The sequence below is a fragment of the Bufo gargarizans genome, chromosome 2, assembly GCF_014858855.1.
Source record: "Bufo gargarizans isolate SCDJY-AF-19 chromosome 2, ASM1485885v1, whole genome shotgun sequence".
In the NCBI taxonomy this organism is placed as follows: domain Eukaryota; kingdom Metazoa; phylum Chordata; class Amphibia; order Anura; family Bufonidae; genus Bufo; species Bufo gargarizans.
In genome coordinates this window covers 711,692,009-711,719,065 of record NC_058081.1, presented here as the reverse complement: position 1 = coordinate 711,719,065, position 27,057 = coordinate 711,692,009, and the positions used below count along the sequence as shown (strand labels likewise).

Genomic DNA, 27,057 nt, shown 5'->3' with positions numbered 1-27,057 from the left:
TATGAATCTGTTCGTATATGAACCCCCTGATTGTAAAGTGCTGCGGAATATGTTGGCGCTATATAAATAAATATTATTATAAATAATTATTATTTGTTCTAGGGGTAGATAAGCCAGCTGCTTTTTATCAGTTCACCAATCAGAATGCATGCAAACTTGCCAGAGCATATGTGAGTTAGGCCTCATGCACACGACCGTTGTGTGCATCCGTGGCCGTTGTGCCGTTTTCCGGTTTTTTTCACGGATCCATTGACTTTCAATGGGTCCGTGGAAAAATCGGAAAATGCACCGTTTTGCAGCCGAGGCCGTGATCCGTGTATCCTATCCGTCAAAAAAATATGACCTGTCCGTGATCCGTGGCCGTAGGTTGCTTTCATACAGACGGATCCGAAGATCCGTCTGCATAAAAGCTTTTTCTGATCTAAGTTTTCACTTCGTGAAAACTCATTTCCGACAGTATATTCTAACACAGAAGCGTTCCCATGGTGATGGGGACACTTCTAGTTAGAATACACTGCAAACTTGGTACAAGACTGCCCCCTCCCCAGGTACAAGACAGGGCTGCCAGGCAGCAGGGGGCAGACCCCCCCCCCTCCCCAGTTTGAATATCGTTGGTGGCACAGTGTGTGCCCATCGCCCCCCCCTTCCTCCCTCTATAGTTAAAAATCGTTGGTGGCACAGTGTGTGCCCATCGCCCCCCCCTTCCTCCCTCTATAGTTAAAAATCGTTGGTGGCACAGTGTGTGCCCATGGCCCCCCCCTTCCTCCCTCTATAGTTAAAAATCGTTGGTGGCACAGTGTGTGCCCATCGCCCCCCCCCCTTCCTCCCTCTATAGTTAAAAATCATACTTACCTGCTTGCTGCTGCGATGTCTGTGACCGGCCGGGAGCTCCTCCTACTGGTAAGTGACAGTTCTTTAGTAATGCACCGCACAGACCTTTCACTTACCAGTAGGTGGAGCTCCCGGCCAGTCACAGACATCGCAGCAGCAGGCAGGTAAGTATGAATCTTCTACAATTGTACTATTGCTAAGTAACCATGGCAACCAGGGATGCAGTAGCTTCCTGGTTGCCATGGTTACCGATCGGAGCCCCAGCGATTAAACTGGGACTCCGATCGGAACTCCGCTGCCACCAATGATGGGGGGGGGGAAGATGGGGGGGGGCGATGGTGGGCGCACACTGTGCCACCAACGATTTTTAACTATAGAGGGAGGAAGGGGCGGGCGATAAGCACACACTGTGCCACCAATGATTTTTAACTATAGAGGGAGGAAGGGGGGGGGGCGATGGGCACACACTGTGCCACCAACGATATTCAAACTGGGGAGGGGGGGGTCTGCCCCCTGCTGCCTGGCAGCCCTGATCTCTTACAGGAGAATATGATAGTACAATTAACCCCTTTAGGTGCCGCACCTGAAGAGGTTAATTGTGCTATCATATCCCCCTGTAAGAGATCGGGTGGTGCCAGGCAGCAGGGGGCAGTCTTGTACCAAGTTTGCAGTGTATTCTAACCTGAAGCGTCCCCATCACCATGGGAACGCCTCTGTGTTAGAATATACTGTCGGAAATAAGTTTCACGAAGTAGCTCATATCCGACAGTATATTCTAACGTAGAGGCGTTCCCATGGTGATGGGGACGCTTCAAGTTATGTTCGGGTGTCCGCCTGGCCGTGCGGAGGCAAGCGGATCCGTCCAGACTTATAATGTAAGTCAATGGGGACGGATCCGTTTGAAGATGACACACTGTGGCTCAATTTTCAAACGGATCCGTCCCCATTGACTTGCATTGTAATTCAGGACGGATCCGTTTGGCTCCGCACGGCCAGGCGGACGCCAAAACGACTTTTTTTTCATGTCCGTGGATCCTCCAAAAATCAAGGAAGACCCACGGACGAAAAAACGGTCACGGATCACGGACCCACGGACCCCGTTTTTTCGGACCGTGAAAAAAAACTGTCGTGTGCATGAGGCCTTATGGAGGGGTTGGTAGAAAAAGTTGTTGATACAGCTATCTAATGTTTATGGCCAAATTTATACTACATAGATCAATAGGTCCATAGATTGATAGAAGATAGATATGAGATAGATCTGTCTTGTTCCATGATTCTGATAGATAATATTATCCATAATTTGTGTTTTTTCAATTCCCCGTAGCACTTACATGTCCAGCCAACAGTCATTATGTGTTGTGTACCCGGACCTGTGACTTCACCTGTAACAGTCTTCTAGCTCCAAGCACTTGTAGTAATAAATGCTATGACGGTTGTGAGTGTGACACAGGATATTTGTTTGATGGAGAGAACTGTGTGACACTAGATACTTGCGGGTGTAACCTCAATGGACGGTATCTACAAGTAAGAAAACAAAATTTTACTTTACATTATTTTTGGAGCTTTTATATGTATTCTTGTAACAATTATACTACTAGATAGGTAGATAAATACATAGATAGATAGCTTGATTGATTTTGTTCATCCATATGTTTATTTTCTTTTGCAGGCCAATGAAAGTGTGGTAAGTGATGACTGCAGTCAGGAATGTACATGTAATCCTGGTGTTGGTGTCAGATGCCGTTCTATGAGCTGCGCTGAGGATGAGAGTTGTGATATTCTCGAAGGTGTTAGGACTTGTGTAAAGAAAGGTAAGTTTAACAATAATAAAATTTAATCCAGGATACAATGCATATCAGGGACTCAATCAATGAAATTTACACAAATTGACTAAATACTGTACATGTATTTTAGAAAACTAGAGCCCTTTATCTTCTGCTTGTCTTAAAGCATACCTGAGTTTTCAAAAAAGGTTTGCATAATGGCTGTTCTTTTTTGTACAATCATAACTTTGAAGGAGCAGTTATGTTTGGGCTTCCCTAATTCTTTTTCAGCCACATTATTCCCTGTTTCAGCTGCACAGATAGATGCTTGTCTCTCACAAGCAGAGGGTATCTCCTTTTTATGAAATCTACTAGTACTGTACTGCTGTGAAGTCATTTCCCTTACTTCCCACTTCGTTTTAAGCTCCAGAGCCCACAGATATGAAGGGGTAAATCGTACTTACAGATACAGAGGAGGCTCCTGTGATGTTCAGTGATGTTCAGAAGCCGTGTAGAAGCAGTTCTCTTATCAGGCTCACAATCTCATCTAGCTGTGACATGACCCACTTTCTTTCTGCTGTCTTCTGAGTCTTTGTATTTTATTTTTTTACCAGGGACGGATCCTGCCTGACAACAGGCAGTGGACTGCAAATTAGGTGGAAATAAGTTATTTAAGTTAGATGTATGCAGCCATATATATATATATATATATATATATATATTTATTTTTATTTTTTATGAAGTGGTTTCAAAATTTGCTTGTTACACAATTCTCATACACAATTAAATGAAATTAAATTGTCTGAAAGAACAGTGACTCTTTAAAGGAATTGTCTTTTTCTGACATTTTTGACATACATAAGATATAGCAGAATTAGGTGCAAGTCCAATATGTATGAGTTGCACCTCTGGAATGGGGGCAGTTTTTTTATAAACAGATCCCAGAGGTGGAACCTACAACTATTGGATATTTGTGGCATATCTTGTTGATATTCCAAAAATGTCCATACAGGACAACACTTTTAAACCACACCTTGTGGTGCTCTTTAAACCTGAATAGTGGTAGATGCAGTGTGAAGCCATGCCTATATTAAAAAAAAAAAAAACATGATCTTGTTGGCCTTAATGGCAGCTGATTGACCATGCAGGTTTTCTTTGTCCATTTGTTTCTCCTGATATCTTATAAAACATGTCACTTACCTGTCTGGGCTCCAGTGGCGAAATCTCCAGCTTCAGAGCAACTCCGGGAGAGACACGCTGCTAAGCCACATACCCTGGTGACACGACAGCATCCTTAGCAACAGGATGCAATGCTCTTTCTTCCCATACTGGGCGTGTTCTGGAGGAGATTAGCAATGGGATGATTGCTCAGCTGCTCTTTTCCTGTGTGCTAGAGTTCTGATTAATGGAGCACTGAGTTATGACCTATCTGGTTCCAATCCTGGGACTTCGTGTTCTATTTAAACCCCTTCCTGGCTATATACCAGTGCCAGTGATAGTCTTGTTTGGGCTCACTAGCTACATTCCTAGTTCTTGGATTAATTTGGATTTCTTTGAGCTTTTGACCTCGTTTTGTCTTTTGATCACTCTCTGTCTCACGTGATTTATACTGTGCATCCCATTTGGTATTTGATCTCTGCCTGTCTTTCGACTATTCTCTGTTTATAGTTTTTGTACTACGTTGTCTGCCTCTTTCTGACCCATTTTTGTGAGACTATCCGTTTATGTTGTTTTTGTCTCTTGCCGTTTGTCTGTTTCTGCACCTTATTAGGGCTTTAACTGCAAGTAGGTAGGGAAAGTTGGGTTCCAGGTCAAAGCTCTCTGTCTGTGTCTGTCCTTATTACATTACAACACACTCATTAGCGTGCACTAAATCTATTTCTTGAAAAATTTTAGACCTTTGCAAGATGAAAGCATGTAATTTAAAGGAGACCTGCCAAGTCAAAGATGAGAAGGCAGTGTGTGTACCAGATTTTACTGGCCTGTGCTGGGCATGGGGGGATCCTCATTTCCACACCTTTGATGAGAAAGACTTCAGATTCCAAGGCACCTGCAGCTACATACTCTCAAAATACAATGGTAGCGACACTACTCTGGAACCATACCAGATCATCATAAAGAATGATAACAGGGGAACACAAGCTGGCTCTTTTGTCAGGAAGATGGATATCACTATGTATGACACTGAAATCAGCATTGAAGTTGGAGAATTCAGAAATATAAGAGTAAGTTGTGTGAAGGTAGAAATTAAAAGTTTCTTTTTTTTATCTGATAGTTGGGATTTGGCTGCTACGGTAACTTTCATATGGTATAATAGAGAGAACAAGATCTCTTTGAGATGTCCTTCTTTTAGTGGATGATTTCTAATGCAGTATGGAGTTGTTGGACCAACGTCCTCCAGATAGCTGGAAAAAGGATAAGCCAGAATGAGCTTAGTTGGCATACCCCTGTACATAGGAGAATGGGCATACAGTACAATGTTCAACATCTTGAAGGAACAAGAGTTCCAATACAAGGAGGCCAACAACAAGGAGAACCTAAAGATTCACATTTACAGATCCACCTCCTCCCTGCTCATCATAAAATAGGTTTCCCAATGGGAAGGAATAAGTCACAGTCAATTAATTTTTGAAATGTTGCTTTAGATAAATAAATGAGACTTACAGCATTTATTGCTCAATTTTTGTTGCAGGTTAATAAAGAACTTACAAACTTGCCTGCAAGTCTAGCTAAAGGAAAAATCACCATAAGTCGCAGTGGACTGACGGCAATTGTGGTGACTGAAAGTGGTGTGACCGCAAGTTTTGACTGGAATTGGCATGCCACAGTCAGCATTCCCAGTAGCTACTATAATGCTGTGTCTGGTCTTTGTGGAAACTTCAACAAAGATCCAAATGATGATCAACAATCCCCCAATGGAACCCTAATGGACTCCACTGTAGACTGGGCAACTTCATGGAAAATCTATGACCGAGATCCATTCTGCTTTGACTCTTGTCCAGGTGAATGTCCAACCTGTGAAGAAAACAAGAAGAAACTTTATAATGGAGATAAAAATTGTGGCATTCTGTTCAAAAGTGATGGACCTTTCCGAGAGTGCATCCCAAAAGTCAGTCCAAATAATTTCTTTGATGGTTGTCTCTATGATGCCTGTATGAATGATGGAGCTAAAGTCATTGTTTGTGAAGCTCTGGAGTCATATGCAAGCACATGTATGAGTCAAGGAATAAAGATATATGACTGGAGAACACCTTCTAATTGCCGTAAGTACAATAAGCTTATTTAAAGGAGTAGCTTTAGATAAGTCTGGATATATTCAGGTTTGGAGTTTCATGAAAAGCAAAATGATGATGTATAAATGCTTATAGATGCCATAGAAGGGGACATCTTACATGGTTACCCATGATGCTGTTCACCAGTCTCCGCATAGAACTGAGTGGCTGCCTGCAGGTTACCCCAGAGATAACAGCTGGGAGCTGGAGTTAGAGCAGTCAGGCCCATGGTGATCAGCTAACTATTTAGGTGGTTTCTAGTTGGCAGCTCTTATTTTTTCAAGGCTGGGTATATGGAAAGGCTTTAAAAATGACATGGAGAGACTACACAGATTTAGCAGGGATTAATATGTCATTGAGCCAGTTAAGTGAATAGTTATGGGATGAAGAAAGCATTTTTCAGACTTGTTTCATTTGATTTTAGCCCATGATGATTTCACCATTTTTATTTTGTCTATTTTAGCAAAAATATGTGAAGATCCAAACAGTCACTATAATGCCTGTGGAAATGCTTGCCCTGCCACTTGTACTGACATAGATGCTCCAGCAAAATGCACAAAACCGTGTATAGAAACATGTGAATGCAAAAGGAACATGGTTCTCAGTGGTAATACATGTGTTCCAGTCACAAGCTGTGGATGTCAATATAATGGCAGATATTATGATCCTCACCAGACTTGGTACAATGAGAAATGCAACGTGCAGTGCAAATGTGACCCAGATCTGGCCCAGGTGGTCTGCCAGTCAACCAGATGTCAGGAGGGTGAGACATGCCAGACTGTCAATGGGATACAAGGCTGTTATCCTACAGATTATTCCACCTGCATAGCCAGTCATCCTCATTATACCACATTTGATAAAAATAAAGTATACTTTACCGGTACCTGTATTTATCAGCTGGTCAGTGTAACATCAGACAACCCATCACTGACCAATTTCACAATCAAAGTTCATAATGACCATCGTGGTAACAAAGCTGTGACTTTCACCAAAGATGTCATATTGGACGTGTACAATACAACAATAACCATGAGTAAAGACCACCCGCAACAGATCAAGGTAAAATATATAATTTTTAATGACATTGTGAGTCAAAATGTTGAGTTTTTCATACTAAAATAAAAAAGCAATTACTATGGCCCAATGGGGCATTTTATGTAGCACTGGACATGGTTGTTTGCTACAGCATTGACTGCAAGCCGCCACTGCACCACTCATGCCGTCCCTGGCCTTGACCCACCGCCCACAGTCCTCTTTTAGGAGGTCTCAGATGCAGGATCCACGGTCCTGCTTGCCAACTTGGCCCCTTCTCAAATGCACATAGCCATGAGCCCCTAAATGGCCATCATACACACACCATAATCTTTACCAGCCAATGGTTGGCAGTCCTGGGATACTTGAGGCACCTTCCCCTGTGGGAAGTTGCCTGAACAATTAGGTTCTTTAGCTTGCTAAGATCCTGAAGGTGTGCTGTAAACTAAATTATTGTCTGCCTCTGTACTGACCTCTGCCTGTTTACTATACTCTAGTCCTCAGCAACCTGGCCAGTGCCCATCCTCCACATTCACCTTTCGCTGCCTGCCTTGACCTTGAACTATTTACTGTATTGCACAGACGCTGCCACCCATGACCTCGGCCTGTCCTTGGTGCCCTGCACTGGTGTCCCTAAGCCCCATGGGTCAGCTGTCAATCACACAGAGACTATTCTAGGAGGTAGTGGCCTGGTGGTTCACCTGTAGTAAAGTCCAGATTCCTGTGTAGGGGTTAAAGGGTGAATATTAGGGGACTACCAGGATAACGCCCGTACGATAAGTCTAAAGCCAAACCTGTTGGTTAACACTGTTTCCACACCCACTATCGTAACATTTTCGGAGTGGAATAGTGGATCCTCTAGTTCTGATCAGTACAGTTTGCCCTAATACTACAATAGAAATTAGTGGCAAAGATTAATCTATTCCATTCATAGTTGACACTGTTGTTGATCAATGGCCCAGAAAATACAATGACCCGGTAGCTACTGTATGAAAAATTGCTGAAATATGGAATCTTTAACCATCTGGATTTTTCAAATTAACTTTGGTTTTAATGGAGTAAGCATAATTGGTGCTACAGGGGGAGAAGTAATTGAAGGTTCACATGTGAGGGATGTTATTTAATATGATACTTATGGGAATGGCAAGGACATGTTGTTGGTGGCGTGTAACCTTTTACCTATATTCAATAGGTTGATGGCTGCTTTCTGAATTTACCCTACTACTATGATTCGAGAAAGCTCATTGTCTATATATCCGGAGCCCATACAGTACTCAAGACAGATTTCGGCATGACCTTAAGTTATGATGGCTTGAGTTCTGTGATTGTAAAGCTGCCAGAAACTTACAAATGGGCTGTCAATGGTCTGTGTGGAAACAACAATGGAGACCCTGAAGATGACTTCCTCCTACAAAAAGGAACAGAAGCCAGAAGTCCAGAAGAATTTGGAACACACTGGAAGGTGGCAGAAGTAGAAGCATGTGAAGACTCATGTCTAGATTGCCCCAAGTGCGTTGAGGCTGATAAGGAAGTTTACAAGAGTGACCAGTATTGTGGACTTCTCATCAAACCTGATGGACCCTACAGTCAATGCCATGATTCTATTGATCCAACTACTTTTTTTGATGACTGTGTATTTGATGCATGTGCATACAAAGGACTTCAATCTTTTATCTGTGCCAGCATTGCATCTTATGTTTCTGAATGTCAAAGAAATGGTTCCTTGATCAAGGAATGGAGGACACCATCTTTCTGTGGTAAGTGTTCTTGGAAAGTGGATAGTCAGCAGTACATATTTCATTCAGGGTTTCAACATGGATAACCCTCTGAACGTGTGCCATAATCATTAATTGCCTAATGCATAGCCTAACTTCTAGAATAGATTTGTGTATTTCTACAATTTTTTTTATATTTTTTTTTACAGAATTCACCTGCCCCCCTAATAGTCATTACAAACTTCTCGGAGATGGATGTCCTGTCACCTGTTTAGGTCTTATTCCTCCACCAACCTGTGTTAAGTCCTTCACTGAAGGCTGTTACTGTAATGGTGGCTTTGTAAGGAGTGGAGACGACTGTGTGCCTATTGCAGATTGCGGATGCACTTTTGAGAGTGTGTATTATAAGTTGGGTCAAGAATTCTTCCCAGATAATCAGTGCAAGAAGAAATGTACATGTGGGAACAATGGTATAACCACCTGCCAGAACCATACCTGTGGCACCAATGAAGAATGCAAAGTGGTGGACGGCATCCTGGGCTGCCATTCTAAAGAGCTTGGTCAATGCATAGCATGGGGAGATCCACACTATGTCACTTTTGATAATGTGTACTATGCTATGCAGGGCACCTGTCACTACACCCTTCTCAGTGTGAAAAGAGAACAAGTCAACTTTGTGGTGACAGTGGAAAATCAGTCATATGGAACTGGAGCCATCACCAAATTTGTAACAGTAACCATAGGAGATCATGTTATAAACTTGGGGAGAGACAGATCCTGGAGTATTGAGGTTAGTAAAACCATTAGACTGCCACTATAACAAACTCTTGAATTGTCTCATCAACTGCGAAAATGTACATTTTAAAAACATTTTAAAATACAGTTTTGTATTTCTTTTAAATCTTAGATCAATAAAGAGAAGTTTAATGTCCCTTACCAATCACAAAAACAAGAATACTGGATAAACCAAGAAGGAAATAATATTATCATTCAGACAATATATGGCTTTAAGGTGCTATTCGACCAGCAATACTATGTTTTAGTCTGGGCACCAAGCTCATACGCCGGACTTACTGAAGGCCTCTGTGGCAATTATAATAAGAACTCTACAGATGAATTCCGCCTTCCAAATGGCACCATTGTCACTGATTTGCCTTTATTTGCTGAATCCTGGATGGTAGGCAGAGATGGAGCAATCTGCAGAGGATGCTCTGGTAGTCAATGTCCTACTTGTTGGGGATCTGCAGCCATTGAAGCTAATTCTTCCACCAAATGTGGAATGATCGCAGACCCCCAAGGTCCATTTAAAGACTGTCATGCCTTTATACCTCCAGAAAGATTTGCAGAGAGCTGTGTATTTGATATTTGTGCTGGACGAGGTGGTCAAAATGCTCTGTGTGCCAGTCTACAAACCTACACAGCACTGTGCCAAGAGAAAGGAGCCAGAGTTCAATCTTGGAGAGATGTTGTTGGCTGTTGTAAGTCCTGTTTCATGTTTATTTTCTGAGTTTAGACTTTCTCTAATTTCTTAATGTATTATTAGTGTAATTCACAAGATTTAGGCCCTGGGACTATGAATAAAAGATGAGCAAATGTCTTGATATTCATTTTGGCTTAAATTAATTCTACATCCATGTGAGAGAGATCCTTTGGATCAGCCCCCCTTCCAAGAGGAGGAAAAACAAAATTTCTCCACATAATAAACCCCCAGGCAAGAGACCTGCAAACCATTCCTATTTCTAAAAGGAAAAGAAGTGTCTCATACCAACAAACTGCTCTTTAAAAAAAAATCTAATCAGCAAAGTAAATTAGCTTAGCTGCTTGAGAGGCATTGGTTGGAGTCCAGGGGGGTACTTTTTCTCCTTATGGAGTTAACATGGGTTCACATGAGGAATATTGTAGGCTAGACAATGATCCTCTGGGTTTCTGGGAAAAAATATACACAAATTATCACGTCTTACATCTTCTGGCATCATAGAAAGAAAGATATTCAAATGATCTTTTCTTCCAAAAGAAAAGAAAGCTAAGCCTCTTTGATGTCATCAGGTGTAAGATATGCTAATTTGCATATATTTTCCCAGAGAAGCATCACTGTCTCCATAGAGAAAAATAGTACCATCCCCCTCTGGACCCTGACCAAGGCCTCTCAGGCAGCTAAGCTAATTGTGTCTGCTCAGCTGTTATAAACAGTGCTCAGTTTTCTTCTCTCTTTTGAATAAAGACTGGTCTATATGTCTCCTTTCTCAAAGTGAACCTGATGAAGTTTGAGATCAATTATAAATCAATAGATGTTGTGAGATACAGTATTTACACAGTTTTATTGAAAGCAAATAAATATATGAAGGCCAAAAGTTTCTGTCTCCCCCTCAGAGATATTAAACTTGTTATTATTATTATTATTATTATTATTATTAATAATAATAATAATAATAATAATAATAATAATAATAATAGTAACAATCTTTTAATATGGGCATCCATACAATAAATGGTGAAAGGGGTCTGTAACATGTTTTGTAAAGACCAAAGGATTTCATCTCAGTCCATATGTGTTTCTAGCCAGTCTATGGAAAATATATAAGTACAAAACCTCTGCTGCCAGAGGTTTCACCATACTTTTGAAGGAACATACTCACACCTTATAATGCATTAATTTTCCAGCTCCTCAACGTTCATAGTTTGGTGTCTTGCATGTTTGGTCCACTATACTGAAAATTGTATTTAGGCTGAGTTCACACTTCAGTTATTTGATCAGTTATTTCCATCAGTTATTGTGAGCTAAAGCCTGTAATGAAGCCTACTCAAAGATAAGGTATAATTGAAAGATCGGCACCTGTTCTGTGTTTTTGATCTGCACTAAGTTTTGGCTCCCAATGACTGACCAAATAACTGAAGTTTTAACTTGGCCTTACTTGATAATCTTCGAGAGTGTAGACAAAATATACAAACTGGATTCCCAAAAAGTTGGGACACTATACAAATCGTGAATAAAAACTGAATGCAATGATGTGGAGGTGCCAACTTCTAATATTTTATTCAGAATAGAACCTAAATCACGGAACAAAAGTTTAAACTGAGAAAATGTACCATTTTAAGGGAAAAATATGTTGAATCAGAATTTCATGGTGTCAACAAATCCCTAAAAAGTTGGGACAAGGCCATTTTCACCACTGTGTGGCATCTCCCCTTCTTCTTACAACACTCAACAGACGTCTGGGGACCAAGGAGACCAGTTTCTCAAGTTTAGAAATAGGAATGCTCTCCCATTCTTGTCTAATACAGGCCTCTAACTGTTAAATCGTCTTGGGCCTTCTTTGTTGCACCTTCCTCTTTATGATGCACCAAATGTTCTCTATAGGTGAAAGATCTGGACTGCAGACTGGCCATTTCAGTACCCGGATCCTTCTCCTACGCAGCCATGATGTTGTGATTGATGCAGAATGTGGTCTGGCATTATCTTGTTGAAAAATGCAGGGTCTTCCCTGAAAGAGATGACGTCTGGATGGGAGCATATGTTGTTCTAGAACCTGAATATATTTTTCTGCATTGATGGTGCCTTTCCAGACATGCAAGCTGCCCATGCCACACGCACTCATGCAACCCCATACCATCAGAGATGCAGGCTTCTGAACTGAGCGTTGATAACAACTTGGGTTGTCCTTGTCCTCTTTGGTCCGGATGACATGGTGTCCCAGATTTCCAAAAAGAACTTTGAATCGTGACTCGTCTGACCACAGAACAGTCTTCCATTTTGCCACACTCCATTTTAAATGATCCCTGGCCCAGTGAAAACACCTGAGCTTGTGGATCTTGCTTTGAAATGGCTTCTTCTTTGCACTGTAGAGTTTCAGCTGGCAACGGCGGATGGCACGGTGGATTGTGTTCACTGACAATGGTTTCTGGAAGTATTCCTGAGCCCATTCTGTGATTTCCTTTTACAGTAGCATTCCTGTTTGTGGTGCAGTGTCGTTTGAGGGCCCGGAGATCATGGGCACCCAGTATGGTTTTACGGCCTTGACCCTTACGCACAGAGATTGTTCCAGATTCTCTGAATCTTCGGATGATGTTATGCACAATTGATGATGATAGATGCAAAGTCTTTGCAATTTTTCGCTGGGTAACACCTTTCTGATATTGCTCCACTATCTTTCTGCGCAACATTGTAGGAATTGGTGATCCTCTACCCATCTTGGCTTCTGAGAGACACTGCCACTCTGAGAAGCTCTTTTTATACCCAATCATGTTGCCAATTGACCTAATTAGTGTTAATTGGTCTTCCAGCTTTTTGTTATGCTCAAATTTACTTTTTCCAGCCTCCTATTGCTACTTGTCCCAACTTTTTGGGGATTTGTTGACACCGTGAAAATTTTTATCAACGTATTTTTCCTTTAAAATGATACATTTACTCAAATTAAACTTTTGATCTGTCATCTACGTTCTATTACAAATAAAATATTGACATTTGCCATCTCCACATCATTGCATTCAGTTTTTATTCACAATTTGTTTAGTGTCCCAACTTTTTTGGAATCCGGTTTGTAGACACCAAGAGGATACATGTGTACTATGTTCCTCCAGTTTTCATATTTGATGTATCTTCACCATCTTGTCTTCTCCTCTCAGCATTCACATGCCCAGCCAACAGCCACTATTCTCCATGTATGAAGACCTGTGGCATCACCTGCTATGGCCTCCTAGCTCCAAGCACCTGCACTAACCAATGTTATGAAGGTTGTGAGTGTGACCCAGGATATGTATTTGATGGAAACAGCTGTGTAACAATAGACCATTGTGGTTGTTTGCATGATGGACGGTATCTGAAGGTGAGATAAAGAGTTATGCCATTATACTTAAGAATATGGTTGGTGAACCAAGAAGATAACACAAGATGCTTGTTTATGGGATAGGATATTGTTTATAGTATAAAATCTTAAATTGTGTTATTTTATAGGTAAATGAAAGTGTGCACAATGAGGAATGCAGTCAGAAATGTACTTGTGATCCCAAACTGGGTCTTACCTGTTATAACTGGACTTGTGCCAGTGATGAGAAATGTCAACTCCTGGATGGTGTAAGATCTTGTGTCAGCACAGGTAAAGGTCATAAGAAACTATATAGGTTATTTTCTTCTAAAGAAAGTCATATATTATTTTTTTATCACTGTATTTTGAATAAGGGTGAATTTTTCCATAATAGTACAATTGGCACTTTAAGACGATCATTTGAAATGGTGGTGGAGTCTAGTGTTTGACCCAAAATTTTTGTTTAATTCCAGATCCTTGCAAGAAAAAGATGTGTCGTTTGAAGGAGACCTGTAAAGTTCAAGATGACAAAGCAGTCTGTGTACCAGATTACACTGGACTGTGCTGGGCATGGGGAGATCCTCACTTCCACACCTTTGATGGGAAAGACTTCAACTTTGAGGGCACCTGCAGCTACATCCTTGCTAAATATTCTGGTGATGATCCCACCCTGGAACCATTCCAGGTCATCATAAAGAACGACAACAGGGGGAGTCAAGCAGCTTCTTTTGTCAGGAAGACAGATATCACTATGTATTGCACAAAAATCAGTGTTCAAGTGGGCGAATTCCCTAGAATTCAAGTAAGATATTTAAAATTATTTACTCTGTATGCATCTCTATGATTACAAAGTCAAACAGTTAAACTAGGTCTTTAGGTTCATGTTGTACCCATAAGTGCATATAATTCTATCCATACTAATGCATATACCCTTGATTAAAAATCTTCTACCATTTTGTGTCTACAGCTCCTATATAAACTTATGTGTCTTTCTGTAGACTTTCAATATCTCCACTTCTTGATACCTTACATATATTAGAAGAGGGGACCAATGATCATTAAGCTTGACTACAAATTATTATTATTATTATTATTATTTATGTAACCAGGAAGACCCAAAGAAAGTGGCATGAGAATTTTAGCCAATAATATTAGCAAAATATGTTTATTATATATGCATTGGAGCAATCCGAATAGGTTTCACAAGGGTTCAAACTCTCTTAGAAACAGTTCAGTGCTAAGAATTAGTGTTCAAAGCGGAATTCGGTCTGAAGTTTAGGAAGAATTTGATTTGCAATGAATACGAAACTAAGTGTATAAGAGATTTGCAATGAATCCGAGTTTCCTCATGTTTCGTGGTAATGAATCAGGTTTTCCTAAAATGGCGGCTGCACATTTTGGAAAGCAAAACTAAGTGTAGAAGAGACAAGCCCAGGAATGCAAGATCACCCATAATGCCTTGCAGCCAGCCAGTCCACAGATCCCCTGTGATGTCACAGCCATATAAAACCCTCATCCCATGCAGTCTCCACCATTGTCCTGTAGCCTGAGCATAGAGAGAGGTTTGGCAATTGTTCATGCGCTAGGGACAGTGCTGCTGAAAAGGATTAATAGAAGAATTTTGGAGAGGCAGAGTGCAGGCAGACTGCAGGGACAGTGCAGGGAGACTTATTCTGTGTCAGTTTATTCATTTATTTCTACATTTACTTATTTCTACATCAGCCATAAACTAAGATATGTAATTCAATACCAGTAAGATGGAAGGCTTTATTATTCCAGTGCCAGCATGCCAACCAATACCATCCAATCTGCACCCCTTAGGGGAGTCAGGTTTTAAGGATGACCATCCTCATCTTTTGCTGGCTTTGGTGAAGCGGATAAATCAAATTTTTCAAAACCTCGCTCCTCTCTACTAAGCGTATTTATACCTTGATGGGATCAGTGTCCATGTGTAACTAAAGCATTGATGATAGAAATACGATATATCCGCCTATTATATTTTTACAGTTGAATCTGAAATCTCTAGAGCAATGGTCTTTAATCTGTGGTTCTGAATTTATTGAGATATCATATGTGATATTTGGTGCTCAAGCTCTGTTATCATCTGTTACTGAACTTCTTCACACAGGTGGAAGAAGAGTTAACAAACTTGCCTGTAAGTCTATGCGGTGGGAAAATGAATGTCAGTCGTAGTGGATTGACGGCTGTTATTGGGACAAAATCTGGCGTGGTTATAACTTTTGACTGGAATTGGCATGCAACAGTAACTATTCCTAGTAGCTACCATAATGCTGTTTCTGGTCTTTGTGGAAATTTCAACCAAGATCCAAATGATGATCAACAATCACCTGATCATACACTAGTCAACTCCACCATAGACTGGGCATCTTCATGGAAAGTCTACGATCGAGATCCATTCTGTTTTGATTCTTGTACTGGCCAATGTCCAACCTGTGAACAAAGAAAAAAGATCATTTACGGTGGAGATGATAATTGTGGCATCTTGTTCAAAAGAGATGGACCTTTCCGAGAATGTATTCCCGAAGTCAGTCCAAATAAGTTTTTTGATGCTTGTCTTTTTGATGCCTGTATGAATGATGGAGCTAAAATTTTCCTTTGTCATACTCTGGAGTCATATGCAAGCACATGTATGAGTCAAGGAATAAAGATCTATGACTGGAGAACACTTTCAAGCTGTCGTAAGTAACCAGTAGATTATATGCTCCAGAGTGGCCATTTTTTTAATCACCATGCATATTTGTTAAGAAAACTAGATAGGATTTATATTGCAAATATAACTATATAAATATTTATAGTCAGAATCATTAGATGACTGGGTCAGCAGAGTCATCTCATTATCATTGGGGGGTAGATTTAGCAGAGTTATCTGATTATCATTGTAGGGCTGTGTCAGCAGAGTCATCTCATTATCACTAGAAGGCAGGGTCAGCAGTCATGTCATTATCATTAGAGGACTGGATTAGCAGAGTCATATTTTTATCATTATAATTTTAGGATAGGGTAAGAAGAGTTGTCTTAGGGCTGTATTACACCAACAGATTATCTGACAGATTTTCTGACCAATCATTGGTCAGATCTTTTATTAAACACACACCAACTATTGGCCTGATTGGACAGAAATTGGTCAGATAATCTGTTGGTGAAATGTTTTATTAGAGGGCTGGGTCAGTAAAGTCATCTCGTTATCAGTGTAGGACAGGATGCGTAAAGTTGTCTTAAGCTGTCGTACCCAATCAATAGCTGTCAGCTGACAACTATCTCTCCCGACTCCGCTGTACACACACATGTTCCGCTTGGCCAAACGTATATGTGTATTCTATGGGGAGGTGGAGAAAGTCACTGCCAGTCACTTCTGAGGGTGGCTTATCTCAAAGGAGAACAAAAAAATTGGGTTAAAATATTCATTTCACCCAGTACTTGTCTTCCCCCGGCATCATGTGTTGGAGAGAGTAGGGAGCTATCCACACACATTAGTGTGTCGGCCAAACCTGCTGTTCTGAGTGGGTTCAGCCAACAAAAGACTAATGTGTATGGCCAGTACCTTTAGAGTAATTTCATTAACATAGAGAATTGGGGATCATTGCCTTGCCATTACAGGGCTGAGTTAGCAGAGTAATCTCATTTTCATGCAATAATAATTATTAATTACTGGCAGCTCTATTGTATTGCTGGAGGACAAGCTAAAGCAGGATAGACTATACTCCAACTCTGTCATAAAGCACACACCCTGCTGCACAGTCTCTACAGATGGAGTAGGAAGGATGTGCATGTCTCCAATCTGGTCTCCACAGGGAAGTTTTGAAAAGTGAATCACCACAAAATACATAAACTATTACAAAATTATAAACTGTGTTCTATCTAGTGCTGAGCCTGAGATGGTGGGACATGACAGATGGATTCTCCTCAGAACAGAGTGTTCCTTAAATTATTTTTATACTTTATGCACATTAATGAAATGTTCTTTATTTTATTTCAGCTAAGGTGTGTGAGGATAAGAACAGCCATTATAACGCTTGTGGCAATGCTTGTCCCGCCAGTTGTTCTGACAGAAATGCCCCAGCAAAGTGCACAAATCCCTGTGTAGAAACATGTGAATGCAACAAAAACATGGTCTTCAGTGGGAACACATGCGTCTCCATCTCCAGCTGTGGATGTCAATACAATGGCAGATATTTTGAGCCTTATGAGTCCTGGCTTAATGAGAAATGCAGTGCTCTATGCAAATGTGACCCAATACTTGGAATCATGAATTGTCAAGAGACCAGCTGTAAAGATAGTGAGACATGCAAGGTGGTCAATGGGATACGTGGCTGCTATCCTACTGGATATTCCACTTGTGTTGCCTCTGGGGATCCCCATTATCAGACATTTGACGGGAGAAGAATTCCATACATGGGGAGCTGCATTTATCAGCTGGTAAAGGTGACATCCAACGACTCTTCCCTGGCCAAATTCACAATCAACGTAGAGAACGATCACCGAGGTAACAAAGCTGTGTCCTTCACCAAGAGCGTAATACTACAGGTTCACAACAAGACAGTGACTATGAGCAAAGAGCACCCACAACAGATCAAGGTACGGAATCTATGTAAATGTACAAACAAATTGAGATTTTTTAGTATTCAACATCACAATCATAGCTATATAAATAAGTATATAAGTGCCTTATTTTTATTTTTTTGCTTTAGGTTGATGGACACCTAACAGAGTTACCTTACTATCACTTCAAAGAGTCAAGAGCTCAGATTACTGCCCACAGTACTGGATCTGCGGTAATTGTGAAACTTGATTTTAAACTCAAGATTATGTACAATGGTTGGAACTACCTTCGTGTGGTTATGCCCAGCACCTACAAAGGGGCTGTTAATGGCTTGTGTGGTAATAACAATGGCGACCCCTCCGATGACTTGACAACTGGTGATGGTAGAATATTGAAAAGTCCAGAAGAATTTGGAAAACACTGGAAGGTGGGAGATGTGGATGGATGTACAGGTGAATGCCTTGACTGTCCCAAGTGCAGTGAAGCTGACAAAGAATTCTTCAAGGGAGACCAGTATTGCGGACTTCTCATGAACCTAGATGGACCATTCGGTCAATGCCATGAGTCTATCGATCCAACTCCTTTCTTTGAAGACTGTGTATTTGATGCATGTGCTTACAAAGGTCATCAGTCTGTTGTTTGTGCCAGTATTTCAACTTACGTCTCTGAATGTCAAAGAAATGGTTCTCTGATCAAGGAATGGAGGACACAATCATTCTGCAGTGAGTGTTATTGTACTTTGTGCTCATCACAAATGTTAGTTGGGATCTCTTGAACAAATTTGAAAAGTGAATAATAATTCCTATTGTCCTTTTGTTTCTACAGAGTTGACATGCCCCAGTAACAGTCATTATGAGCTCTCTGGAAATGGATGTCCATCCACCTGCTATGGACTCACATCTCCATTAATCTGTGAAAAATCTACTACAGAAGGATGCTACTGTGATGATGGCTTCATACGGAGTGGGCAAGACTGCGTGCCTGTTGCAGAATGTGGCTGTGTTGTTGACAATACATATTATAAGTTGGGTCAAGAATTCTTCAGAGATGGCCTGTGCCAGAAGAAATGTATATGTGAGACCCATGGAATTACCACTTGCCACAATCATACATGTGGTGCTAATGAAGAATGTAAAACAAAGAATGGCATCTTGCGTTGTCATGCTAAAGAGCTTGGCCAATGCATAGTTTGGGGAGATCCCCATTATATCACCTTTGATAATCTCTACTATGCTATGAAGGGCACTTGTCTCTATACCCTTATCCGAATTAATAACAGTCAAGGTATCTTTGAAGTCACAGTGGAAAATGAGCCATATAGAAATTTTGCCGTCACTAAATCAGTCACAGTGACTGTAGGAAATCATGTCATACGTCTGGATAGGGGAAGAATCTGGAGTATTGAGGTAAGTAGTAAATTCTACAAGCTTTCATAGATGACTTATAGCCCAATGATGGGACTGTCAGTTCTCTTACTTATTCGAATAAGTCCCATTTCTTTTTGCTTTTGATCTTAGGTCAACAGAGAGAAGTATAATATTCCATGTAGGTCACAAAAACAGGAATATTGGATAAACCAAGAAGGAAATAATGTTATTATTCAGACCATAAATGGCTTTAGGGTGTTGTTCGACCAGCAATACTATGTTTCAGTCTTGGTTCCCAGCTCATACGCTGGACTCACTGAAGGCCTCTGTGGCAATTACAATAAAGACTCAAAAGATGACTTTCGCCTTCCAAATGGCACCATCGCCACAGATTTGTCTTTATTTGCTGAATCCTGGACAGTGGCCAGAGATGGATCAAACTGCAGAGGATGTTCTGGAAGTCAATGTCCTACTTGTGGTGGAGCTGCAAAAATTGAAGCAAATTCTACCACTAAATGTGGAATGATTGCAAACCCTCAAGGCCCATTTAAGCACTGTCATGACTTGGTAGCTCCAGCAAGATATGTTCAGAGCTGTGTATTAGATGTTTGTGCTGGACAAGGTGGTCAGGATGCTCTGTGTGCCAGTCTACAAACCTACACAGCACTGTGCCAAGAAAAAGGAGCTAACGTTGAACCCTGGAGAACTAATATCAGCTGTTGTAAGTCATTCTTCCTAGCAAGTAATGTCTTGATTATGTTTTTTTGGGATTGTGATTTAACTGGCTCTCAAACATTTTACATTTTTTGTCCCTAGCTTTTAATAACTTTTTTGGGGGGTTGAAATCAATGTTCTGTGATATGTATGCTCTAGAAAACAACAAAATATAACGTTTTATGAAATTTAGAAATGAGAGCACATTTACAAAAGAGAGCACATTTTATTTGCTTTGAAAATTACTGTGAAAACCACAATGTGAGCTATCAGTCTGGTCTGATTAGGTTTCATAGCCTCCACTTCAGATTGCATCATACTTTCCATAAAATCCATAGACGCCATAACAGCATCAAATGTGCCTCTGTAGAAGGCAATAGTGTCCATCAGGATACCTTAAAATAGATCTACAGTGAAAACACAAGTGTGAACATAGCTAAACCTTAACATAATACACTATTATTTACATCACTGTCAACCAACTTAGTGCAATATTTGATATAGGATATCCTCCAGAACATTTCAGCAGTGCAGAAGTATTTGCTTGATCCATCATGGCTCTGTGATAATATGTTGATTACATTTTCGGTAGCCCTTTCATGTCAAGCCAACAGTCATTATGAAATGTGTACTCGGACCTGCGACTTTACCTGCAACAGTCTCTTGGCTCCAAGCACTTGTAGCAACAGATGCTATGAAGGTTGTCAGTGTGACTCAGGATATATGTTTGATGGGGAGAAATGTGTTACAGTGGACAACTGTGGATGTAACTATAATGGGAGATATGTGAAGGTAAGCCAAAATCATGAAGAAATTTATATTACAATGACCAAATACTGCTATACAGAGTTTAATGGAGGATACAGTATATCTAGCTTCGGAAAGAAATGGGTTGGAGTGCACACACTGAGATAATATATGTGAAGTCAACAAATAACATTCAAAGGGATTATTCTGTGAAAATGATTTATCTGATAAATAAGAAATAATGGATGGTGGGGTTCTCAAACCACTAGAATTCCCAAACAATATCAAGAATGAGGGGTCCCCTATTTCCCACTTCAAATTGAATGGTAGTGCGCATGTCAAACCACTGTCTCCGTCATCCCTATAGAAGTGAAGTACTGTGCACTAAACCACCATGCACACTACTACTTTATTAAGAGAAAGGACTTGGTGATTCCTATTTCTCAGGATCTACAGGGTTCCAGCAGTTGGACTTTCACAATCCAATATTTATCACCCATACTTTGGATATCGCTGAGAATAGGTGACAAAACATATTTGTAGGATAACCCCTTTAAAGGGGTTTGCTAGCTTGGCAAGGAACTACACCACTTCCTGAAATGTTTGAAGTTCATTGCACATTGGGTGTCCTATGTTTCTTTATTTTTACGATTGGTTGAGGCCATAAGGCTGTACCCTGTACCTTAACTAATAATAACGTTTTGCCATATCCTAGTTTGTTTTCAGAACAGATCATCCGCCTGAGATACATTCAGATACAGTAGCATAAGTTACATTGACTAATAACCACTTTAAATAGGAAATGTCCCTAGTCATAAGCTGAGGGTCTTGGACCACAGTGAAAATATTACTGGTGTTGTTCTTATAGCTTTAGACTATCTATAGTTTTACCTCTTTTCCTATCAATCAGTCTTTCTCAGATCTACTAAGGCAGAATTGGCACTGAAACAAAAACAGGAAAGGTCGAGGCAGCACCTAAACTATACTTTCTTTTAGATCTTACCATCAAGTTATCTGTGCTTTTGTAAAATAAATTGGTGTTTCTTTCTCTCTTTAAAGTGTAGCGGTCATCATTTTTTATTTTCTAGTTTATTATAGCTAGTCATGTATCCCTGAGTTAGTCTGTCAATGATTGTCAAAAGATCTGTACTTACCTTGTAATAACAGCTTTCACTAATGTCCCCTGTCCCTGTCCACTGGTCCGTTGCTAGGGCTTATCTGTCTCCCCTTTAGTGTAAACAGAAGACAGACGGGCATTGCATGCCTGCATTAGGCTTCAGAGTGAGGAGGCGTGTCTCTCAGTAATCCAATCTGATTGGCTGGCAGGGAGCTGCTGGCTACAGCAAGTGTGTATGGGAAGTGATGGAAGGCAGTTTTGGCCTCAGAGAACTGGCAGAGGAGCCATCTTGAGAAGATCCTCATATTGTAGAGGCTAAAACAGCCATAACTAAGGGAAAAACTCAAGGAAAACAGTGGTATGGGAAGAAACAAAAAAAAAATTAAGCATAATGCTGCAGCAGCAGTAACATATGCTAAAATAGATTTTTGGATGACAACATGACAGTTACCCTTTAAATCTGAGCTTGGAATACCATGCCTGAACACAAGGAATGCACTTTCATTCCAGCATAAGTATTAACAGACAACTGTAAGGGTCCATCTAGTCCTATGGCAAACATCTTACTTTCAGAATCATTATAACAATTGTATTTTTTGGATTTTATACATATAGGAAGGATATTGAAGTTTTTAATGGAAATTATGGATTATAAATTAAGAGTGTTTTCGAAAATTTAAATTATTAGGTTAAAATTACGTTTTATAGTTTTTATTTTATTATTCTTATTCTTATTATTGTAATTATTATCACATTTCAGGCAGGGGACTCTGTGGTTACAGAAGATTGTGGACAGCGCTGCACCTGCCAGTCAGGAGTTTTGTCCTGTGTAAACTTAACTTGCTCAGAAAATGAGATATGCCAACTGAGAGAAGGAGTGCGCGGTTGTCAGCCATTGGAATCTCAGTGCACCTTAAGATCAAACCATAACTTTATTACTTTTGATGGGGTCTCTGGACAATTCCCAATGGATGGATCATATGTGATGTCATCATCTTGTGGCAAAGATGAAAAAGACCAGTTTATGGTAGTGGTCGAGATGAAGCAGTGTGGCAGTTCAACAGAGGGAAAAGCTCTGCAAATCTTCACATCCCAAGGGCTTTTATCTGTCAATGGACATCTGGACATCTGGGTGAGATTTTCATGTCTTCTGTATGTTAAGATTCAGAATATGTTTTAGTAATTTTACTTTTGAATTAATATTTGTACTGTATCTGATCAACCTTCATGGTTTAAGTAAAGGAGCTTTCCCACTATTTAAAAATATGTAAAATCATCAGCTCTTGTTACAATTATTATGCATGTAATTTTATCCTAATTCTATAAAGGCGTCTTCCTATAGTTATTGACTTAGCAGTGTTGCATGCTACTAGCCTATTCGTAAAATGTGTTGCCAGTGGTAATGTCCACCAATGGTACTTGTGTTAGGTGGTCATTTCTCTGTCTCTGTCCATGTCAAGCTCTCAAAGGGAAGTTGAGGACCAGTGGAATAGGATATGGGGTGGTTGGAGGATTGATTAGCTGAGGTCAAGATGTTTCATTTATAGGGGTCCTGCTTTGACGCACCACAGACTAAGGGGGAGGGAGGGGAGGGTTTTCTAAATGTAATGAAAAGATGAGTTGAATATATTTATATCTATATATAATTAGTTGGGTCACTAAGAATTGAGAGATTGTAAAAATTTTCTGTTGTAAATGTTTTGTAGTTTTCCCAATAAACTTTTGAAATGCAAAAAAAAAAAAAAAAAAAAAAGCTCTCAAAGTTTCTGATCTTGTCAGATATTGTCCTTTCCCTGCATATGCGCTCTGGTCTCTCACGAAGCTTTGAGCAGGAGAATGGTGGGAGACTGACAGCACAAAGCCATAATTTCACAACTCAGGGACACTAAAAGTTGAAAAAAGTAAGAATTTTGACAAATAAATCTAATTACTTGAAGAGATAAGTGAATCACTGAAAAAAAAAGTTCAATTCAATTCGACCAAATTGGGCATTTCGGTCCAAAATGTATTCTACCTGAATTGTAAGTGCTCCAATTAGGCAGAAACTTTGTGTAGGACTCTCTAAGGTCTCCCAGAATATTTTTTTTCTCTCTAGTCTCTCACTTTTTTAAATTTGTTTTCTCTCTTCTCTCTCAGTCCCACTAAAATTTTTGAATTTTTACAAAATTCATGTCAAACTTGATTAATTTACAACCAGTTTGCTAATCTATAATAATTTGCATTTACATCTATCTGGTATGAAGTTCCAGTAAAATCACGCAAACTTTTAATAATGCAAAAGCCCCTTTAAGATTTGATGTGGGATAGAGGGGGCTAATAGGGAAACAACAATTTTTTTTTTTTTCCTAGACTTTTTTTTATAGATTGAAGGAGTTAACCTTCATGTAAATTTTTTCAATTTTAAACATTTTGCAATTTGTTACATATTTTTTTTTTTTACTTTCACTATTTTTCTGTAGTTGAATGGCTGGGAGCTTGAAGCCCCAAGAGATCTTGGAAATGGTTCCGTGAAGATCCAGAAATCTGAGTCTGAAACAACCATACAGCTATACAGTCAGATAACAGTGATGTTTAAGCAAAATGGAGAAATACAGATAACTGCTAAGGAGCAGGTGTCTGGAAAGATATGTGGACCTTGTGGAAACTTCAACAGAGATGCCGATGATGATCTCATTCTTAAGAGCGGTGAAGTCTCAGCAGACATCTCGTTTACAGCCCGCTCTTGGATTGCAAAACACTTGAGCCCATGGTAAGATAAGATTTAGCAGAAGAAGATTCTTAATTTTGAAACCATAATAATTTATGATTAAACTTAAAGCACACCCTACTAAAGCAGCCACACTCATGAGCAGGGTTGAGTCTGCTGATTACAATGATATCTGTCTTGTGAAAATCGTTTGTGGCTTTCCAGAGAAAAAATACTTGCATTGATTATGCAGATGAGAGCTTCAGTGCACCAAGGGCCAGGGCCTAGACATTCAGTGCACTGAAGCTCCTCAGCTTTCCAGTTCTAGACACTCCTCTTGGTGCACTGAAGCTCTAATTTGCATGAAGAATAATAGTATTTGTTTCTCGGGAACATCACAACTAATTTTCACAAGACAGGTATCATTTACATCCGCAATCCCAGTTTAATAGGGTTAATCCTGCTGATACTACACTGACACCGAGGAAGTCGGTGCCTTCAATAGGATTGCTGGGGGGCTGTATATAGTTAAGTATGCTTGTGTGGAGCATATATGACTATATACAGTAAAGGATTTTGACCAATTACACTAGAACTTGGCAAACCCCTTTAAAGCATTTAACGCAGTTTTTACAAATTGTCTTCATGTGCTGTTACCAAAAAATGCTAAGTTAACACTACAGATATATTCAAAAATGTAATTTGGCTGCTTCGACGCCACCATCTTGGTTGAAGTTCTGGCGCAAATCCTGCGTGGCATCATGTCGCTGGCTGTCATACATCACTGCGAGTGGGATTTCATGTGAGATCTTTAAACAAGATGGCGGCGGCTGGCCTGTTGCGAGCAAATGGATGAGGTAAGTATGTTTTTTTTTGTTTTTCAAGGAAAATTGATTCTCTACCACAAAGCAAGAACAAGAGGTAATTCGGCTTCACGGCAAATTACATTTTCACTGAAATTCAGATCGAAGTCCACTTTTCTCAACAGTAATTACTACTTTAGGGCAAGTTTCATTTTTGCTTTTTTTTTCCTCACCCATACATTTTTACTTTTCCATTCATACAGCTTAAGTCCTCATGTGCAAGGCCGTACCATGCGGTCCACAAATTGCAGGTCCACAAAACACGGATACCAACTGTATGCATTCTACATTTTGTGGAACGGAAGGTCTGGCCCTCAATAAACAAATCCTATCCTTGTCTGTGATATGGACAAGAATAGGACATGTTCTATTTTTTAGCAGGCCCGCGGAACGGAGCACACGGAGTTCTGTCCGCATTTTTTGCAGCCCCATTGAAGTGAATGGGTCCGCTTCGTAACTGCAAAAACCGCGGCTCGGATGTGGACTCAAACCACAATCGTGTGCATGAAGCCTTACGAGGGCTTATTTTTTGTGGGACAAGTTGTATTTTTTAATGTAGGCATTTAATTTACCATATTGTGTACTGAAAAATAGAAAACAAAAATTATATGTGGAGTGATATTGGAACAAAAGCAATTCTGCTATTTTTTGGGGTTTTGTTTTTATGCACTTCAATGTTTGCTAAAAGTCACATGACGACCTTGTTGTGCATGTTGGCTCACTTTTATGTAGTTTAACAACTTTTTTTAAAAACAATAACCTTTGAAAAAATAAAAAATGTATTTGCATCGGCATATTTGGACACCTATTTCCCATGCCTGTTTTATGTAGGGGTGTAGAGGTAGTAGATGCATCTTGATGCTGGAGACTGAGAAGGCCAAAGACACCAGTAGTAAAATGGCGCTTAGTAAGCAATAAAGTAAATAAAGGTATAAAATGATCTAGTACAAATCTCATGAATCTGGCCTTTTCAGTAACCAGCTCACTATTCAGTCGTAATGTATGACAGCTCAAAAATTATTTTTCTGTTCTTTTTTATTCCTTTAGTTCAGTGTGAGTGATTCCATTTGATCTTCAAAATGAACCTGCTTTACCTTCAATTTGCACCACAGCAACAAGAACCCATCTTTAGAATCCTAAAAATTCTGATTCAGCGATTGTGTATAACAGTAGATGTGCAATGGTTAGCGTGTGAAAAAAAAAATCAGACCATAGAGTTGAGTCTTTTATATCGCCAAATGTGTAATAGATTACGGCAAGAATATACCACATAGATGCTTATTGTACACATCTGTCCTTCCTAATAAAAGCTCCTTGAATATTTGCTGAATATTTGCTGAACTTTTTGTTGCTGTGTCGTTACTCTTGGAAATAGATAGAACCAATAAGAAGCATTTATGCTGGTAATGATGTGGGGGTAAAATCCCAGGTAACACCAACTGTTCAAAAATCAGTGATTACTAAATATTTTCAAAAAATAAATGTGTAAAATTCATGCATCTGAATGGTCTGTTTTTTTTGTACTGCAGCTCCTTAAAGGGGTTGTCCTGTTTCAGTATAGAACGTTATTTACCTGATCGAATCTGC

At 39.9% G+C, this 27,057-nt stretch overlaps 1 protein-coding gene across 1 annotated transcript in view; it reads left to right on the top strand.

The window, feature by feature from the left end:
- LOC122926345 (IgGFc-binding protein-like) overlaps window positions 1–26,811 on the top strand; it is a 68,465-nt gene extending 41,654 nt beyond the window's left edge. The window contains exons 19-38 of the mRNA XM_044277720.1: window positions 2,156–2,355; window positions 2,501–2,642; window positions 4,491–4,819; window positions 5,287–5,857; window positions 6,330–6,925; window positions 8,091–8,655; window positions 8,823–9,403; window positions 9,521–10,091; window positions 13,237–13,436; window positions 13,565–13,706; window positions 13,889–14,217; window positions 15,544–16,114; window positions 17,413–18,011; window positions 18,125–18,698; window positions 18,802–19,382; window positions 19,494–20,064; window positions 20,650–20,849; window positions 22,682–23,053; window positions 24,381–24,670; window positions 26,518–26,811. Of these exons, the coding sequence (XP_044133655.1) occupies window positions 2,156–2,355; window positions 2,501–2,642; window positions 4,491–4,819; window positions 5,287–5,857; window positions 6,330–6,925; window positions 8,091–8,655; window positions 8,823–9,403; window positions 9,521–10,091; window positions 13,237–13,436; window positions 13,565–13,706; window positions 13,889–14,217; window positions 15,544–16,114; window positions 17,413–18,011; window positions 18,125–18,698; window positions 18,802–19,382; window positions 19,494–20,064; window positions 20,650–20,849; window positions 22,682–23,053; window positions 24,381–24,670; window positions 26,518–26,527 (7,994 nt within the window). The 3' untranslated portion in view covers window positions 26,528–26,811. The remainder of the gene's footprint in view (window positions 1–2,155; window positions 2,356–2,500; window positions 2,643–4,490; window positions 4,820–5,286; window positions 5,858–6,329; window positions 6,926–8,090; window positions 8,656–8,822; window positions 9,404–9,520; window positions 10,092–13,236; window positions 13,437–13,564; window positions 13,707–13,888; window positions 14,218–15,543; window positions 16,115–17,412; window positions 18,012–18,124; window positions 18,699–18,801; window positions 19,383–19,493; window positions 20,065–20,649; window positions 20,850–22,681; window positions 23,054–24,380; window positions 24,671–26,517) is intronic.
- Window positions 26,812–27,057: the final 246 nt, after the last annotated feature.